General features: G+C 41.4%; 1 protein-coding gene across 2 annotated transcripts; it reads left to right on the top strand.

Moving 5' to 3' along the window:
- The first annotated feature begins 4760 nt into the window (after positions 1-4760).
- On the top strand, positions 4761-15040 carry PNP (purine nucleoside phosphorylase). Of its 2 annotated transcripts, none has more exons than XM_021000328.2 (6): positions 4761-4957; positions 7603-7772; positions 9758-9861; positions 10302-10477; positions 10563-10753; positions 11445-15040. In XM_021000328.2, the coding sequence occupies exons 1-6, from the start codon at positions 4947-4949 to the stop codon at positions 11663-11665; spliced, it is 873 nt and encodes a 290-aa protein (XP_020855987.1). In that variant the 5' UTR covers positions 4761-4946; the 3' UTR covers positions 11666-15040. The 2 variants fall into 2 exon arrangements, with proteins under 2 accessions (XP_020855987.1, XP_020856054.1); XM_021000395.2 differs by lacking the exon at positions 4761-4957 and adding an exon at positions 9484-9625 and having other exon boundaries at positions 7683-7772.
- Positions 15041-18796: the final 3756 nt, after the last annotated feature.

Genomic DNA, 18796 nt, shown 5'->3' with positions numbered 1-18796 from the left:
TTCCAGATACATGGATTACTTCCTTTTTAATTAAGACCTTGCTATCACCAAATCCTACCTGCTATCATTTCTTGTCTTCTCGAGCATGAGAAGATAAAAATAACATACTCAATGTCCATTCCTAATTCCTTTCCTCCCAGTGCCCCTATCAGGGGTAGGGAACCTGCAGCCTAGAGGCCACATGTGGCCTTCTAGGTCCTCAAGTGTGGCCTTTTGACTGAGTTCAAGTTTTACAGAACAAATCCTTTTATTAAGGGGATTTGTTCTATAAAACTTGGACTCAGTCAAAAGGCCACACCCAAGAACCTAGAAGGTTCTTGTGGCCTTGAGGCTGCTGGTTCCCCATCCCTGCCTAGATCCTGAATGTGAATGCAACTGTACACATGTGTAACAAGTGAGGGGATCAAAATGCAGCAGCTGCAGAACTAACATCTCATACCATGGCACTGTAGCAGGCAGGAGAATTTTCCAACCTTAGGGAACTGTTTTTGCACTGACCTGGTTATCTGTTGGGGGACAGCTGGTCTGGGGAGATATGTGGGTGTGGTTCCCTGGAGTTTAACCTCTGAGACTCAGGCTATTAGGGACATCTTCCACCCTTCATCCCCCTCCCCTCATGCAGTTTATGGCTTAGTCAGGGATCCAGAACTCTGAAGAGAGCAATGGAAGTGATACATAGGATAGGAAATGTACTCGGAACAGGTCCTGGATTGGTGAAGCAAGATTTAAAAGGAGGAGAATCTTGATGTCCAGGGAAAGTAGGATGTAAAGTGACCTTCCAGGTGAAGGGCTGTTGTTGTTTGTCCTTTGTTCTCGAAGAGAGGATTGTGAGGTCAGGAAGGTGATGCCAGGACTTACAAGTGAATTGGATTTAAGAGAGGGAGGGCTGTGCAAAGTCACAACTCTCACTTTCTGTTCTGGAGCTGATGAAGGCTGAGAGGTTGGGACCCCTCAAAAACCAAAGTACAAGATGGGTTGTCTGGAATGAATTCACAAACTCAAGCAATCTTCAAGTCAAGTTGCAAAAAGTTTATTGTTACGCTTTTCAGCAGGCAAGGATTCTTAACGAGCCTGCAATCTTAAAAGAGTATAGTTAAAGTTTATATAGTATAAAATATGATAAGACATGTGTCAAATATGCTAACTAGGTGATTCAGGGCAGAATAGGGAGTGATTAAGTGGTCAGTTCTTAAAGAAACATGCACTTGTAGTATCCACTGTGCAGGCGTTTTACCCAGAGTTCTCTGGGGAAAGCCCACAAGGGGGGCCACATGGAGGTGTGGTTTTAGGCCTGCTACATCACTAAGTTAATTAGCTGTCAGGACAACTGAGAGTTGTCCAGTCTGCCACCAATCAATGTCTTGTTTGACAAGATAGATGTAGGAAGTATACATATGTCTTAAGTCTAGAATACAGATAATGTGGAGTCAAGGATGTAGATAATGAGGTAGGGTAGTAGTATAGATAGTTCAGTGGGTAAAAATGTCTTTATGACCCAGTGCAAAGCCAGTTCAAACTAATAATTCCTTCAGGTGCTGTTTGGAACTGCACCAAGGAGAGAGATAAGGGGCTTGCCGGGGTCTACTCATGAGCAATTGCTAGGCACAGTGTCCTTGGGCTAGGGAGAAATTGTCAGGGATAGTGTTTCTGAGGCTAGGGCGAAATTGGGGTCCAAGTACAAGCACCCAAACATAAGCACCCAAGCACCCCATCATAGCCATCTGGGTCCTGTGGCAAGATATAGGGGATGGAGGAATTCCCTCTCTAGAACCTGTAATCTGAAGAACTCTAGGGTCTCACTTCTAGCTCTGTTGATGACTCATAAGGCTAAAAGCCATGATCTCTGAGGACTCTTCACCCTGATTTTGAAATACTGGACCACTAAAACCTTGCTTTTCTCTCTGTTGCTGCTTGTTCCTTTTCAGTCTTATGAATGGAGGGGTAGCAATGTGTGGTGCAGACTGTTCCTTGGAGGAAGAAGAAAGGGTTGTAAAAAGGTAATGAAGCATAATTACCCTAATGAGAGTGATTGTTTGGTTCCTGAATTCTGGCCAGAAGCAGGAGACTTCCCAGGGAAGTGATTTCTAACTACCTTTTTTTTGGTAGGAGTCTGGGTGATGAACTGAATGGAGATGTCCCTAATGTCTTTAAAATGACTTTTTCAGTGTTCTATTTCTACCAACATGCTAAGCCAAATGTCTGCACTGACGGAGGCAGAGACTGATATAAGCTAAATAGTGTGAGGAATGTGAATAGATAAAGAAATTAGGCTATGGAAAAATAGAGATATGATCCAACACAATCCTAGTCAGGGACTAGCATAAAGATAGGAATAGACAAAAGAAGAAAAGAATAGAAATGAGATAAAGGTATGAACAAATTGAAGACAGGAAGGGGGAACTGGTTAAGGATGGGTATGGAGACCAAAGGGATAGAAACAGGGTTGTAAGTAGTGGTATAGGGCAAAAGTATAATTTTGGGGTCAGGAAGGAGAAATATTGTTCTTCGTGAGGAGGCTGGAAAAAACAAGGGGTATAGGCATGAGGCTGAGGTTCAGTGGAAGACTAGGCTAAGCAACTAAGACAAAAACAAAGTCCTTATTCTCAAGTGCTTAATAATCTAATGGGAGACACTGCTATGTATGTTCAAGATACAATGTACATGGAAGATAATCTCTGAGAGAAGGCACTAGAATGGGGATGGGGGATAGGAGATGGGGAGGGGAGGGAATGAATTGGAGTGAGGAGAGATTAGAGGCTAGGAGGTAGGTAGTCCTCTTTCAGGGGTGTCAGGAAAATCAAAGAGTAGCTAAACAGGTGTAAGATATCAGAGCACAGATAACATTTTTACTTTCAATTAAGGAACTTTAACCCTGGGGCATGCCCCTCTCCATGGAATTAAGAATCAGAATTAAGACCCCAAATTTCGTATTTTGGAATTCAGGGGTGGGGAAGCTGCGGCCTCGAGGCCGTATGTGGCCTTCTAGGTCCTTGGGTGCAGCCTTTTGATTGATTCCAAGTTTTACAGAACAAATCTTTTTATTAAGGGGATTCGTTCTGTGAAGTTTGGATTCAGTCAAAGGGCCACACTTAAGGACCTAGAAGGCCGCATGTGGCCTCGAGGCTGTAGGTTCCCCACCCCTGAAAATTTAAGATATTTCCTTCTTTCCATTCACACATGCTTCCTACCATTACATGTTTTACATGTTTCATGTTCTGGTAAGGAATTCAGACAACCTGGCTTCTAGACCTCTCTCTGTTTTCCTGATTTCACCCTTCATAGGCCAGATATGGATCCCAGGTGTCCCAAGTCCTACATCCTCAGTCTCCCCCACCCCCACAACCCCCTATGCATTTTTTTTTGTATCCTTTATGCATGTTGTCATAGTTGCAGAATGTTGTGTGGGATAGTCTGCTTTGTGGGATTTTTTTTCCTTTGCTATCTCTCCTAGAATTGCTCTTGCCTCATTCTCAGTCTTCTTTGCTGGATCTTTATCCAGGTCACACCTACTAACCACTAACTATGGGTGTCTCCTAAGGCTCCATCCTGGGCTCTTTTCGACTTTCCCACTGTACTCTCTCACTTGGTGATCTCAGCTCCCATGGATTTAATTATTATGTCTATGAAGGTAATTCCCAGGTCAATATATCCAACCCTAGTCTCTCTCCTGAGCTCCAGCCCTGCACTGCCAAATGCTTTCTGCACATCTCAAACTCCACATTGCCAAAGTAAGACTCAGTATCTTTACTCTCACACACTTCCCCTTCCCAGCCGGGATTACTTGTGCTCATCTCATATATCCAATCTGTTGTCGTCTTGTCTTCTCTACCTTCACAAACTCTCTCTTATATGCCCCCTTCTCTTCACTTATTCAGTCACTATCTGGGTACAGGGCCTCATCTCCTCACCAATACTACTGCAACAGCCTTCTGAGATACCTCCTTGCCTGTAATCTCACTTCAATTCATGCCCTCCCTCCCCCCATCCTCCATCCATATTCTAGTGCCTGCTCTCTGAGATTATCTTTCATGTACATTATGTATATCTTGAATATATATAGCAGTGTCTCCCATTAGATTATGAATCATTTGAGAGTAAGGACCTTGTTTTTGTCTCAGTTACTTAGCCTAGTGTTTAGCAGCTAGCTAATAAATAATAAATAGCTAATAAAAAGCATTTAAATCATGGACCACTCTCACAGGGCTAATTATGATTTAGAGGTGAAAGGGACCCGTGAGGCCGTTTAATGCGATCCCCCCTTCTGATTTACAAATGAAGGAATTTAGGTGCATCCAATGAAAATTACTTGCCCTGAGTCACTCAGGTAAGTCAGTGACAGAAGATGGGGTGATTTGTGATGTTCCAGAGGGGCTGAATGTGGTCTGGGAGTTGAAGCTGAACTCTGATCACAGATCCCATAGGGAATATTGGCCTCTCCTGTGTGCTAACCAGGCAAAGGCCACCTACCTAGGCCCAACTCTCTTTTGACCTTCAAATCTCAGAAATGAGCTCGTGATAGAACTATAAACTTTCTCCACTCAGATTACAGTGGCAGAGAGGGGAAGCGGGCTGCCAGATTTCATGCCCCAGGGCAAAAAAAAGGAAGTGTGGTTTATATCTCTTTAATCATCTCCCGGGAAAGTTAATTCATTTATTATTTCTTTCAGAGTCTCCTCCCTCTTTTCTCCCTCCCCTCCCAAACAAACACACACTCCACCTTATACTTGGCTTAGTGATTGAATCAAGCTTGGTCTCCAAGGAGACGGGCTAGTTCTTGCGTTTACAACTGCCATTGGCTGGGGACCTTACAGGCTGGGGCATAAAGCCAAGAGCGAGTGAATTATGTGCAAGTCCTTGCTGACTGGGGCATTCAGAGCTCAGCGCAGCAGAGCGGAGCGGAGAGAAGTAGACCGAGGCAGAGAGGAGGCGAATACCACGAGGGAGCCATGGAGAATCAGTGAGTCAGGCCTAAAGGCCCTCAGGGAGGCAGGGGAGGAGAAATAGACATCAGGGAGACTTGGAAGGCTGGGTGAAAGTGATCTAGGAAGCCTAGGGGCAGAGAGGGACCAGGTGAGGATAGAGGGTGCATTGCAAAAGACTGAGGCCTGGCACTGTGGGGCTCTGTGTTCCCGCCTCTCTCTCCAGGATGGGGAGGTGGGGGTGGGGACATGTGGGTGTTGAGACCAGACTCCGAGATAGGGCAGGGAGACAAAGTGCAGGCATTGAGATGAAGGAAGTTTAAATTTGGGGTCAGTTCCTGTTCAAATTAGGAGTAGGATTACTGTTCGGAACTGTGTAACATTACCTGCTCCTGTACCCAGGCACATCTATCCACACACCCTTCCCACCATCATGACCTTGTGTGTTCTGAGATCAGGAGATCACATCTCTGGGAAAGGAATAAGTGCTGGGGCATTTGCTGTGTCCAAAGACTGGGATCATTGTTCCCTTGTTAGAGGCTCCAGGCTTCTTCTCTATCTGATTTTGATGTATCCCTCGGAATAGACCAATAGCTGGAGAGGTTTTCTGGAGGGTCTAGGACCTCTCTGTATTTGAGAGTCTAGGGGCCCTCTGGCAGAAGGAGGGAGGCCAGGACTCTGGGCTTCCTGGAACAGGAAATGGATCTCTCGGACACCTGGAAGCTGGGTTAGGGAATCCTGGAAGGCAGCTCGTTTACTGGTGGATGGGACAGACTGAGAGGTACAGGTGGGGAGTGGGCAGCACAGAGTCACGTTTCTTCCGGTTTTTCTACACTCCACTTAATTTGAATATCTATATTTCTTTCCTTCCTTTGAGACTGCTTAGCAGGATGGCTTTGTCTTGGAGAAGGAAATGACAGTTTGGACTTTGGGGTCCAGAGTTCTTGCCAAGTGACTCTGGTGATGAATAGAGAGCAGGGAATGAAGGCTGCATTTGGTTGGAGGACATCTGGTCCATGTCCTAGCTCTGCTAATTTCTTGCTACTGTTGAGACTCTAGGTGCAAGTCACTTAGTTTCTCTGGGCCTCGGTTTCCTCAATTTAAAATTTAAGTTTTTTTCCAGCCTTGAATTTATGATACTATTATTCAGCCAGAGGCTTTTGGGAAAGAGACTTTTGGATGTGGAGGCTTATTCAAAGCCCTCCACCATTTTCTTCCTCACATCTCTTTTGAGGTACAGATCTTTCTTTTTCTTTTTTTCCCCTTTCCTGATTGCCTCTTCCCTGTACCACTCCATGACTTCTTCTGACTTCAGGGCTTCAGCAATGCTATTGACTACTCCTACCCTTCCTGCCATTCCTTACAGTCTGTAAGGAAGGCTATTGGGATCAGGAATCTGTTGCTCCAGTTTCCCAGTTTCTATTTTTGAGGCAGATAATCCTCTGGAGGCAGTCGTTGCTGCTAGAACAGTGGTCCCTCTTCTTTTTCATCTCTGCACCTTCTAACCTGGCATGGAGAGAAGCTGAGAGGGAGAAAATTTGGAACTGAGAGACTGAAGGCTTCTAAATTGCTACTGCCTTCAGATTAGTCCCTAAAACTATAGAGAAGACCTGAGGTTGCCTCTTTGCTGAGAGGTCATAAGATCCTAAATCTAGAGCTGGCAGGGACCTCAGAGCTCTCTCCCCATTTTGCAAAAGAGGAAACTGAGGCCCAGAGAAGTTAAGTGGCTTGACTGGGAATTTCTTTTTCTTTTTTTTTGCGGTAGTGGGCAGTGTTTCTTAATGTTAACTTTAGCTAAAAGGGGGCTCCTCTTCCAGGGAGGAATGCAAATCTGGCTTGTTGGTGATTTTAAGGAAAGAAAAGGAGAAAGAATTGGGGGACACAAGTGAATTTAAAAAATCTGTTTAGTGCTTTGAAAAACACTTTCACATAAATTTACTCTCCACAGGCTTCTGCCTGAATTATGGCAGATTGTATTACAACTCTTGGAAGTGAAGAAAGGGGCAGGTAGGTGGCCCAGTGGACAGACCAATGAGCATGGAGTCAGGAAGACTCATTCATTTTCATGAGCTCAAATCTGACCTCTAACACTTCCTAGTTGTGTGACCCTGAGCAAGTCACTTAACCCTGTTTCCCTCAGTTTCCTTATCTGCCAAATGAGCTGGAGAAGGAAATGTCAGACCATCCTGGTATCTCTGCCACGAAAATACCAAATGGGGTCACAGAGGTCTGGACAGACACAACTGAAAAATGACAACAACAACTGAGGAAAATGAGACAGAATTTGTGTGATTTGCTGAAGATCACTACATCTAGGAGCCACAACCCTTGGCCTGGGGCTCTTAACCTCTGTGTACTCTAAATCACTGTAACCTCTCTGAGTCACTTGACAAAAGCTCTGGTCTCTAATGCCAAAACTCTCAATTCCTAACCCCAAGATAAAAGCTATCTTCCTCTGGAGCCTCTAAGGAAGAAGAGGCATAGGCATTCTGAGTAACTGGAGGGGAGACCAGTGGAGGAGATGTGACTCTGTTGCCCATCCCTCCCTATTCCCCATCTCCCCATTATCCATCTGTTAAGAATAGTTTTCATTGATTTCTTGATTCTGGGGATATTAGCCTTTCCCTTCTTTAGTTTTAGTCACCTCTTTCAGTTTATTTAATGAGTCTTTTCTCTTTCCTAGATTCAAGTATGAGGATTATAAGAAAACTGCTGAGTGGCTTTTATCCCATACTAAATATCGACCTGAAATTGCAGTGATCTGTGGTTCTGGATTGGGGGGGTTGGCGAATAAACTGACCCAATTCCAGGCCTTTGACTACAATGATATACCCAACTTTCCTCAAAGCACAGGTACTCACAGGGATGATGTTGGCAGATTTGGGGAGAAGAGAAGTTGGTCTGGGAACCTAGGTGGGACGTGAAGAAAGGCCTAAGAAAAAAATGTTTTCATAACTAGAGGCAAATCCTTGTAGTCCCAGTATTTGCCCCAGTATTAAAAAGCTATTGTCTTCTAGTAGGAAAAGGCCTCAAGAGGTGACAAAAACCCATCAAAATTAGGAGAGACCACTGCTAGGCTTTCAGGGTGGTTTGATAGAACTCCCAGGTGTCAGAAAACATTTCCACCAAGGTACGTACAGGATATGTGAATGTCTTTCATGTTTTATGGAATAGACTGGTCTGTATTAGTTTATATTTGACTTCTTGCTTATGCCAGTATAACTCATGGTCCTAAATTCTCTCCTTCCCTTATAATTCACTCCAGCCTGGCCCTGCCACTTTCCTTAACTTCAGTAGTCATAGGGCCTGGAGGCATGCAGCTTTTTTATATATCCCTAATGTTTAGGGCATTCCAAAAGTCTTAGTTCAGCTTTAAATTATTGAAGCTATTAAATGTGTATGTACATAAAAATATATATGTGCTATTTAAAAGTATATGAACTTTTATATCATATATATGTTTGTGAAAGCATACAAACGGATAAATGCAAATACGGGCAGCACATGTATGTACAAGACCAGAATCTGACTGACCCTCTGACTTGGGCAGAGTACTGTAGATGTTTGGTAAGTAGGATGGAGTCTCTCTCATGTTGTCTTTCTGGGAAATGAGAATGAGCTCATTCTGGTCTTCAGTTGTCTAGCTGTCCAGATTGCCTGGCAAGAAGTTGGAGGTGCAGAGAATTATAATTAGTAGGATAAAGAAGAAGTGTAGGGTGTTTTTGGTTTTTATTAATTTCTTAGATTCCTATCTCCTTTTTCCCTTGGAGAATCCAAGGCTTTAATTAAGGAACATTTTCTAAACTCTTTAAAGTAGAGGAGTCCAGAGAAGTGGTGGGAAGAGAAACAACAGATATTCAGGAAGGCATGGAAAAAGTGCCCTACAACCAATATAGACAGAAGGCCCAATTCCCAAGAGACAATGAAGTTGGGTCCCATCTACTCCCATAATATTCTCTTTGTGAGGATACCACTGGTGGTTATCTATTCACTTTTGCCCCACCTGGGTACTGGCTGTATATTCTTAGTGCTGATTTTTTTTAAATGTCCTTATCCCACTTTAAAAAAAATTCTTTTCTTGTGAACTTAACAATCATCATCAAATACAGATATTTCAGCATACCAAGAGGGTCATGAAAGAGAATTAGAAAATATATGCAATTTTTTAAAAGATATATACTAAATTTGACAAATTAGTAACAAAATTGCCCTTATGTCTCCTTCTGTACTTTTTTCCCTCTGAATTAAAAAAACAGGTTTGTTGATGCTTTTTTCCCTTCATGTCTATATTACCCACTAACCTACCTTTCTTTCAATCCCCACACCCAAGTAGAAGCTCCGCACTCCTGCTTCTGATTCTTTTTGAGTGTACCCCATCTCCTAAGCTATTTATTAATTCTGGAGAGGTTAGGTTGGCCACTCTTTCTCGAAATGACAATTAAGAAACTGACTAATAGTTATTATATGAGGTAGGACCAGAAAACTAGTCCTTTGTCCTATCTTCCTCTTACTAATAGGCCATTCTCTGCCCTTTTTTAATCTGTCCTCATTTGTCCCTTTCTAGGCCCCTGAGGCTTCTTGGTTGGGAGACTAGGCAGCTGGATAGCTGAGGACCAGTATAATTCCATTCTCAGATTCCAAAAAGAGAACACCAGAGACATTTCTTTTTTCTATTATGGGGTGTTATCCTGGAAGATGTGAAGTAGGTAGATCATATTTTCATTTTCCCTGGGGGTGGCCATAGACCCCAAAGAACCATTCAGTTCCTGTCCCTTCAGAGGCCCAGAGAATGAGAAACAACTCCTGTTGAATAATCTTAGTTTCCTTTTCCCGTATAGTACCAGGACATGCAGGGCGGTTGGTATTTGGATACTTACGTGACAAGTGCTGTGTGATGATGCAGGGCCGATTCCACCCATATGAAGGCTACCCACTCTGGAAGGTGAGTCTGATGCCTAGACACAGGTGGGTAGTTCCTATTAGAAAGGCAGAGATTTTAGTCATTAGTACTAACCTCATGAATCATCCACTCACCTTTCCCTTCCTTTCTAGATATTATCCAATACCTGTTTCCTTAGCCATGTAATCATCAGAGTCTCTGGCCCATTACTGTAGCTATGAGAGATCTGTGGCATGTAAATATTGGCATGATGAGGATCTGTACATTTGAGAGACTAGATAGGCAAGAGGACTGATGCTACTAGGGAGGCTTTGTACCTTTATATCTGGATTTTAGGGGGTGGCTGGAGAAGAATGTATCTAAAGTTGAAGGGGAATAATATGGCAAGGTGATAACATGATTAGACCTCTTTCTCCCCATCTCTTTCTTGTGGCTTTTGTGGAATTCCTGAGTGCCTGACATTTATCCTTTTGACTCCTCAGGTAACATTCCCTGTGAGGGTTTTCCGACTTATGGATGTGCACACCTTAATTGTCACCAATGCTGCTGGTGGGTTGAACCCTGAATATAAAGTTGGGGATGTTATGCTGATCCGAGATCATATCAACTTGGCAGGCCTCAGTGGCCAAAATCCACTCAGAGGCCCAAATGATGACAGGTATATGGACTTTATTCATAGAGGATGGAGCTAAAATTGATTCTGTGCACTTGGTGGTCAGAGGAATTCTCATTCTTTGCTTCAGGTTTGGAGAAAGGTTTCCTCCCATGTCTAATGCCTACGACAGGATTTTGAGACAGAAGGCCCATCACATATGGAAGCAAATGGAACAGGAAAGACCACTGCAGGAAGGAACCTATGTTATGGTGGGAGGGCCCAACTTTGAAACCATTGCGGAGTGTCAGTTTCTGCAGAAACTAGGGGCTGATGCTGTTGGTAAGAAGGGGAGCCCTGGCAGAATTACAGCTTAGAGGCCTAAGGAGGAGATGGGAATTCACAATCCTGAAGGGTTTAAAGGGAGTAGACCAAACTGAAATGATTAAATTTAGATTAGTTATTAACTTAGATGAATGATTTTTAGGGAAATAACACAATATCTCTTAAATGTTTTCTATTCAACTAAATTTTAAATGTTAAAATCAGTGCTAATGATTTACTACTGGTTTAATTAATATCTGCTCTTCTGGCCATTACAGGTCAACCATTTTATACCAAAAATTCCAAAGGAGAGCTCTTTTTTTTTTTTTTGGTGAGGCAATTAGGGTTAAGTGACTTGCCCAGGGTCACACAGCTAGTAAGTATCAAGTATCTAGTCTGAGACCAGATTTGAACTCACATCCTCCTGACTCCAGGGCCAGTGTTCTATCCATTGTGCCACTTAGCTGCCGCCCAAGTTTCCTTCTTTCTAAGGAAATCCTAAATCCTAGAACTAATCCGTTGAGACAGTCCTTTGATTTCAAGGGGCTTTGCCAGGTAGTTTGGTTCTACTATTTCTCCACTCCACTATGACCTGTCCTGGAGAATGCTGGAAGATGGGCTTGAGCTGGTTAGTACAGGTCTGAGGTGAATGATATGGCGGCCATTCTAAAGGCAGTCTTGACATCAGTTTCCTTTCTTTCCACGTCAGGGATGAGTACAGTGCCAGAGGTGATAGTGGCCAGGCATTGTGGCATTCGAGTTTTTGGATTCTCCCTCATTACGAACAAATCGATATTGGATTACGAAAGCCTGGAGACGGCCAATCATGAAGAGGTATTGGTGGCTGGGAACTTGGCTGCAGAGAAGTTGGAGCGACTTGTCTGTACTCTTGTGGAAAACATGCAGCCACCTTCTGAGAAGACTTTTTGACCCACCAGCTGCCTGGCCTCTCCTTTCCCCGCTGCCCACTTTGTATTCCAGACAGTGGCCAGCTTTGCCTCCTTGTTTGAGCCATTTAGCTTTCTGCCCTGAGGTTGGTAGAGAAGTAAGAAACATTGGTATTCCACCTCCTTGGAATTACTACTTATCCTTTCAGGCCCTTCCTAATGGTACCTTAATTCTCTTTTATTCCACTGGTCCCTTCCCACCATGGGTAAACTGGATCATTCCATTGTAGCTCCTACTCACAGCCAACATCCCAACATCCTTCATTCCACCTCCAGTAGACTTGTTTATGGATTAAGTCCACTTTACACTAAAGCTGCTGCTAATATTTTGAGAAGACTACTTATGCATTCCCTGAGGCCTCACCCTGCCATCCTATGACTTCTGAGGCTCTTTGTGGTCAAGACCAGTGTGTATTACAGATTTAGTACTATGTGGGAATAAAAAGACAGTTAGACAGAAATGTTTCTGCCTTTCTGTGCTGACACTTGACTGGGTGGGGAACAAGAGTTTAGGCCATAAGAATGTGTAAGTATGATGATAACAAAAGGTATACAGGCTTCTTAGACAGTAAAGAATGGATGGATGTTATACTAGTTGTATATTAGTAAATTGTGCTCAGGATCTTCAACAGTTAAGACAGGGAGCAATGTTTTCTTTTTAAACACATTAAGTGCCACTGTGTGCAAAGGATCTGTCAGGTGTTGTCAGAGAGACAAATAAAAGAAGTTCCTACTGTCAAAGGGCATTCGGTGTGGTAGGGGGATATGGGATATAAATGCACAGTAGAATATAGAACAGCATTGTTAGAGCCAGGAAAGAACTTGGAGTTCACTCAATGTAATCCCTCATTTTATAAATGAGGAAACAGAAGGAAGAATTCAAAGTCACATATAGCCAGTTAGCATTCCAGCTACAGAAACCTGCAAGAACACATACAGAAAGGCGGGAAAAAATTCAAGGGCCAGTGAATTATCTCCTTTCTTCGGGTTCCTCAAGGAGGATTATATGAATAAGACCAATAAGTCTTAAATGCTTGGCTAAGGAATCTGGGTTCCAGTCCAGAAAAAAATGAGAAACTATTAATTTTGAGCAAGGGAGAGATATGAGCACAGTAGTATGCCTGGTACATTAGGAAGCTGACTAACAGTTCTCTAAATTAGGACAGAGAGAGACAAGTTTAGAGGTCAGTTTAAAAGGTTAGACTGAAGTGCAACAGGCATGAACTTAGGTGGTGACAGTATTGATACATTCAAGAGATGGCAGAGGTAGGATACCTAAAACTTGACAACTGATGTGGAAGGTCTGGGGAGTCAAAAATGATCCACAAGATTCCAGCCTTTGGAAAGTTGGAAAATAATGGTGCTATTAGGTTGAAATTAGGAAGAACGGTGAATTTTATGGGAACACAGCTCTTAATGAGTTTTGATTCCCAGCACTGACAACCTTAGATTTGGTCTATAATGCCTACATGGATCTGTACACTAAGCAGATAGATAGAAGTATAGACCTAGACCTCAGGAGAGGTCAGAACAGGAGATAAGATTTTTGAATTATTGGCATAGGGGTTAATAGTCCTGGGAGTATATAAAACCAAGAAAGGGAGGTTCAGGGGGTGAGGCTGGGGCAAGGGAGAGTTTTTACATTTAAGAGGTGGGAAGAGAATGGCTCAGATATTTCATAAAGGCAAGGAATGATGAGGACAAAAGTTTGAGTTCGGCAATTAGGAGGTAGGTCAGTGGTAACTTTAAAGAACAGTTTCATAAGAGAACATGTGAGTAGTAGCCATCAGACTATAGGGGGCTGGGCAAACAAGTGGTCAGGAAGTAGCTAAACAATGCACTTACCTTCTGATTTTGTTTAACAAAGGAATTAGGGCTCTCCTACAAGTATAGCATTTGTGGCTATGCGTGAAACAAAGGAAGTAGTTTTTTTCTGTTTCCTAGATAGCCAAAATATTCTACTAGGGCAAAATTGTGAGACCAATTTGGCACCCTTCTACTTTTAAGCTGAATTTCCCTTCACTCCTGATGGCCTTTGTCCCCAAGGCAACTACTGCTCTCCTGATACCTTACAGCAGGCTAGAACCTGTACTCTAGTGCCTCTGGTTCCTAGACAGTGCTCTATGCTCTGATCTCTTTCTATAAAAACATAACTTTTCCAGCTAGCTATTAACCAGAGGAAATGGTTTTATTTCAGTATCAAGATGTCTCTTTGGCCCAGACTGTGTTGTCACTCTTCATGGTGTCACCAAATTACCACCTAAACAGTTGCTTCATACAATTTGCTATTAGCATCTGCTTTTTCTCTCTGCCAGAACAGATATAAGTTCTGGTTTGAGACTACTTTCTGCATTTCTCTTCCAGATAAGAACCCCAACTATAATTTCTTTATTAATTGGAGAAAAAAATTCAACTTTAGGATACTTGTTAGGCTGGGTGAAATTAAATCAAAAGTTGGATTATGTCTATGGGCTCTCTATGCTCTTCTGCATTTCTTAATACTATGGCTTGGCTCTGATAGAACTAAATGAGTTGGAACCAGGCAACTTGAGAATTAAGGACCCAAGAGTATCTAGTGGCTTTTTCAGCACAAAATGTAGCTTAATTATTAGCAAGTGTGTAGAAAGTAATAGTGTGCCATAGGAGTTACAGCATTTGATGGGAAGATGATTAAACAGAAGCTCACTGGTATCCTAACTACAAAGCTCAGGTAGAGGAGGACATGCACTCTACTGGAAGTGTGTTGAGCTCTTTGTGGGATAGAGTAGCTACCCAATTTCATTTTCACTTGAAAGAAATTGAATCATTTTGTGGTGTCCCAGCAACACAAGTGGCCAACAAGAAGGTAGGGAAAGTAAAAATTAACACTGGGAGAGACTTACAGCCAAACTCCACATCTTTACTCTCACTATTCCCTGTGCTTGGAGTGTTCTGGGAAACAATTCTCTTCCTTCCTTTCACCTCTTGAAGACTTACTACATTTATTTTTTAGGCTTACTGCTTTTCTAAAATTGTGACTTCTTTCAGGAAGCCTTATTTAAAACTCCAATAAGAAATGATCTTTCTTTCCTCGGAAAGCCCTTTGTACTTGTCTTAATGTTTTTATATATTCTATTTTGCACTGTAATTCTGGATATTTATCAAACTGCCAATTTGTATATTTTGTATTTCCCTATGAGAATATGAATTAAGTGCATTTTTATCTCCCTTAATCACCTAATTTAATAAGTATTTAATAAATGGTCCATGAATCAATGAATCTTAACTGTAAGTAACTTATATTTATAATAGTGCTTCAGGAGGTTTTACAAAGTTTTTTTTCCCCACACCAATCAATAAAGTCTATATGCATTTTTTATGCTTACTGTGTATAGTACTTTGTCCTGGGTATTAGGAGTGTTTATAAGGGAGTTGAGAAGACAAACTGTATACATGAAATGATTTGCATACTTCCAAAGTAATCATCAAATGAGAAGTAATATTGTATAAACTATATAAGGGTATGGGGCCTTGTGTGTAAAAGGTGGTGGCCACAGATTAAAGGATAAACAAAAAGAAGTTAGTCTGGGAAGGCTTCCTAAAGGTTAATTCTGGATAACAGCAGAAACGTATATATGTATGTGTATGTATATATAGTATATATGTGTGTGTATACATATATTTATATACATATATTATACATATTTATATATATATATATATATAGTCACTTTAATGTTTGCACAGAGCTCTGTTTATGTCATTTGATTCTCACAACAACCTCGTGAGGTAGGTGCTATCATTCCCATTTTACAGATGAGAACACTGAGACTGACAGGTTAAGTGACTTGCCTAGGATTACACAACTAGTAAGTGTCAAGAGTTCAGAGCTGACCTCAGTGCTTCCTGATTCTAAGTTTAATACTTTATTCATAATGCCACCTAATTTATCAGATCACACACATATCTCCCTAAAAGAGCCTGAAAGACTCTTTTAGGGTGGGTAATGATTAGAGTTTGTTCAGATAGGAAACATGTATGAAAAGATAACAAATGCAAGAGCCGTATGTGGCCTCGAGGCTGCAGGTTCCCCACCCCTAGTCTAAAATAACAGGTTATTGGGTGGACAATATTTTTTCTCTCTCTCTTTTATTAATTTATTTTGATTTATCAACAATCACTTCCATATGCTTTTGAGTTGAAAATTTTTCTCCCCCTCCCTCCCCACCACCCTCCCCAAGATGGCACACCATCTGATACAGGCTATACATTTACATTCCTATTAAACATATTTTTACATTAGTGATGTAAGTAAGAATTAGAACCAATAGGAGGAGCTACCAGAAAGAGGAAACAAAAAACAACAAGAAAAAAAAACAGCAAATAGTATGCTTCGATCTGCACTTGAACTCCATAGTTCTTTGGATGTGGATAGCATTTTCTATCACGAGGCCTCTGGAGATGTCTTAGATCCTTGTATTGCTGGGAAGGGTTAAGTTTATCAATATTAGTCATAGTACAACATGGCTGTTATTGTGTACAACGTTTTCTTGGTTCTGCTCACTTCACTCAGCATCAGACCATATAAGTCTTTCCAGGTTTTTCTGAAGTCTGCCTGCTCATCATTTCTTATAGCACAATAGTATTCCGTTACAGTCATATACCACACTTTGTACAGCCATTCCCCAGTTGATTGGCGTCCTCTCAATAGACAATATTTTCTCAAGTAAAATGAGGGCATTGGACTAAGTGACCTTTGAGTTATATTCCAGCTGTAAAATCTTTGATCTATGTATACTTCAAAGGAAGGGCTGATAACCAAGTTTTGGATTGTGGAAGAAGACTCCAGGAGAGACTTAAAATTTATTAATTTTTGGAGGCAAGTGGGATAAGTGACTTGCTGAAGGTCATACAGCTAGTGTCTGAAGCCAGATTTGAACTCAGTTCTTCCTGACTTTAGGCCTGACACTCTATTCACTGTACCACCTAGCTGCCCCTTTTAACTTAATTTATTGATTCTGTTAGATATTTATATAATTGTTAGCTGGTTTATAGATATTATAGCTCAAGTGTAGTAGCTTTAAATGGCACTATGACTTTTGGGACACCCTGTTTGCTTGGCTTTCCAATAACATGAATAGATATTTGATCTAGGATTTGGTCCACCCTTCTCCATTTGGATACTGCCTTTGTAAATAGATGAAGGGTTGGAGGAATATTGAGCTGGAATTACATTTATCCATCCCATGTCAGATATTGGCAATCTAGACCAGCGGTGAAAAACTCAAATAGAAACAGATCCCTATTGGCCGCATATGGCTTAGCAATCTATAAATTAAGATTGTCTATCTTGTATTATTTTTACTTATTTTGTTAAACGTTTTGACCAATTACATTTTAAACTGGATTTGACACCTCTGGTCTAGACATAACATACTTTGGGGGCTCCTAACATCTTTGCCACTTTCCCTAATTATTTAAACACTGGTAACTCAGAAAACAATCATGAATAGCTATTAAACCTTTTTTAAAAAATCAAAGTAATTAGCAAACAGAGAATCAGACATCAGAGATTAGGGTAGACTATAATAATTGTTGTTCAATCATTTTTTCAGTTTTGTTCAACTCTTCCCAACTTTTCTATGACCCCATTTGTGGTTTTCTTGGCAAAGATACTGGAGTGGTTTGCCATTTCCTTCTCCAGCTCATTTTACAGATGAGGAAACTGAGGGAAACAGGGTTTGGTAACTTGCTTAGGATCACACAGCTAGTAAGCGTCTGAGGCCAGATTTGAACTCGGGAAGATGAGTCTTCCTGACTCCAGGCCTGGCACTTTATCCACTGCACCACCAGCTGCCCAGACAATAATAGCAGCTAGCATTTATATGACAGAGTGCTTTATATATGTTATATCATTTGATCCTCACAACAACCTTGTGGGGTAGATACTATTGCCCTCATTTTACAAATAAAAACCTGAGGTTGAGAGAAGTCACTTGGACAGAGTCACGTAAGAAGTACCTTTGTGAGGTAGGAGTTGAACTCATATCTTCTTGACTCTAGGATCCACTCTCTACCCACTGTGCCACCCAGCTGCTTTTAGAATACATCAGAATAAACGAGCTTTTTATTTAGGAGCAAGATTTTAGAAATAAGCAAAAACAATCCTGTAAAGGACAGCACAATCACAGGGCTGTCCTTTAGGGTACTGTCCACTGAGTGGATGAAGGTGTTACATTTTTACAAGTATATTAAAAAAAAAAGCTAAATCAAAGTACGATTGACTGGATGAGAATGGCTGATGGAGAGATGGAAGAACTGCTCAACTTTTATTAATTTTACTTATTTTGGTTCCTGTCAGTATGAATTATGCTTAGCCTAAAATGAACAGAGCAATAACAAAAAGAGAAAGGACGTGAGAAAATGTTTAAAAAAAAGGAGATGAAACCCAAAATAAGGTGAAGGTGGTAAAAGAGCAAGGCCACGCTGAACTTCCTCCCATGGAACTGAAAGACTGGGGCAGATATGATTTCTGAGCTCATGTCCGTGATGATCGGAAACTTGTGAAGATCGGGAGAGATGTCACAGGAATGGAAGAGGAAAAGGACAAATGTTCTAATTTTCAGAAAAAGGGTGTGTATGGAGTCTGAAAATTCAAAGCCAGTGATGACGTCAGTGATGATCGGTGAATTTGCAGAATGTTTTATTAAAAGAATAGTTTCTGAAAATCTAGAAAGGAAAATGATGATTGCTAAAAGCCAGTATTGTTTCATAATCAACAGATTATGCCAGTCTAATCTTATTTCCTTTTTTAATACAGTCATTAGACCAGTAAAACAAGGGAAAGCTATAGACATAGTTTCCCTAAACTTGAGTAAAGCATTTGATAGCATCTCTAATGTTGTCTTTGTAGAAAAGATGGAGAGATTTAGACTAGATGATTGTATAGAGATTAGCATCTCTAATGTTGTCCTTGTAGAAAAGATGGAGAGATTTAGACTAGAACTAGAATCAAAATTCCTAAGGTCTACTCAGGAATACTTTCATGACAGCTTAGGGAGAATATTTGAATGGAGTATCCCAGAAACTTATCCTGGGTTGGTTAACTTTTTTTTAATCAATGGCTTGTATGAAG

This window comes from Phascolarctos cinereus, unplaced genomic scaffold (genome assembly GCF_003287225.1).
Source record: "Phascolarctos cinereus isolate Bilbo 61053 unplaced genomic scaffold, phaCin_HiC Scaffold_3;HRSCAF=262, whole genome shotgun sequence".
Taxonomy (NCBI): domain Eukaryota; kingdom Metazoa; phylum Chordata; class Mammalia; order Diprotodontia; family Phascolarctidae; genus Phascolarctos; species Phascolarctos cinereus.
This window is presented reverse-complemented; position numbering and strand designations above follow the sequence as displayed.

Excerpts from the sequence above, each read along its gene's own strand:
- PNP (XM_021000328.2), top strand. Across the intron at positions 7,773-9,757 it reads CAACTTTCCTCAAAGCACAG|TACCAGGACATGCAGGGCGG; the intron begins GTACTCACAGGG and ends TTTCCCGTATAG. Across the intron at positions 10,478-10,562 it reads AGAGGCCCAAATGATGACAG|GTTTGGAGAAAGGTTTCCTC; the intron begins GTATATGGACTT and ends TCTTTGCTTCAG.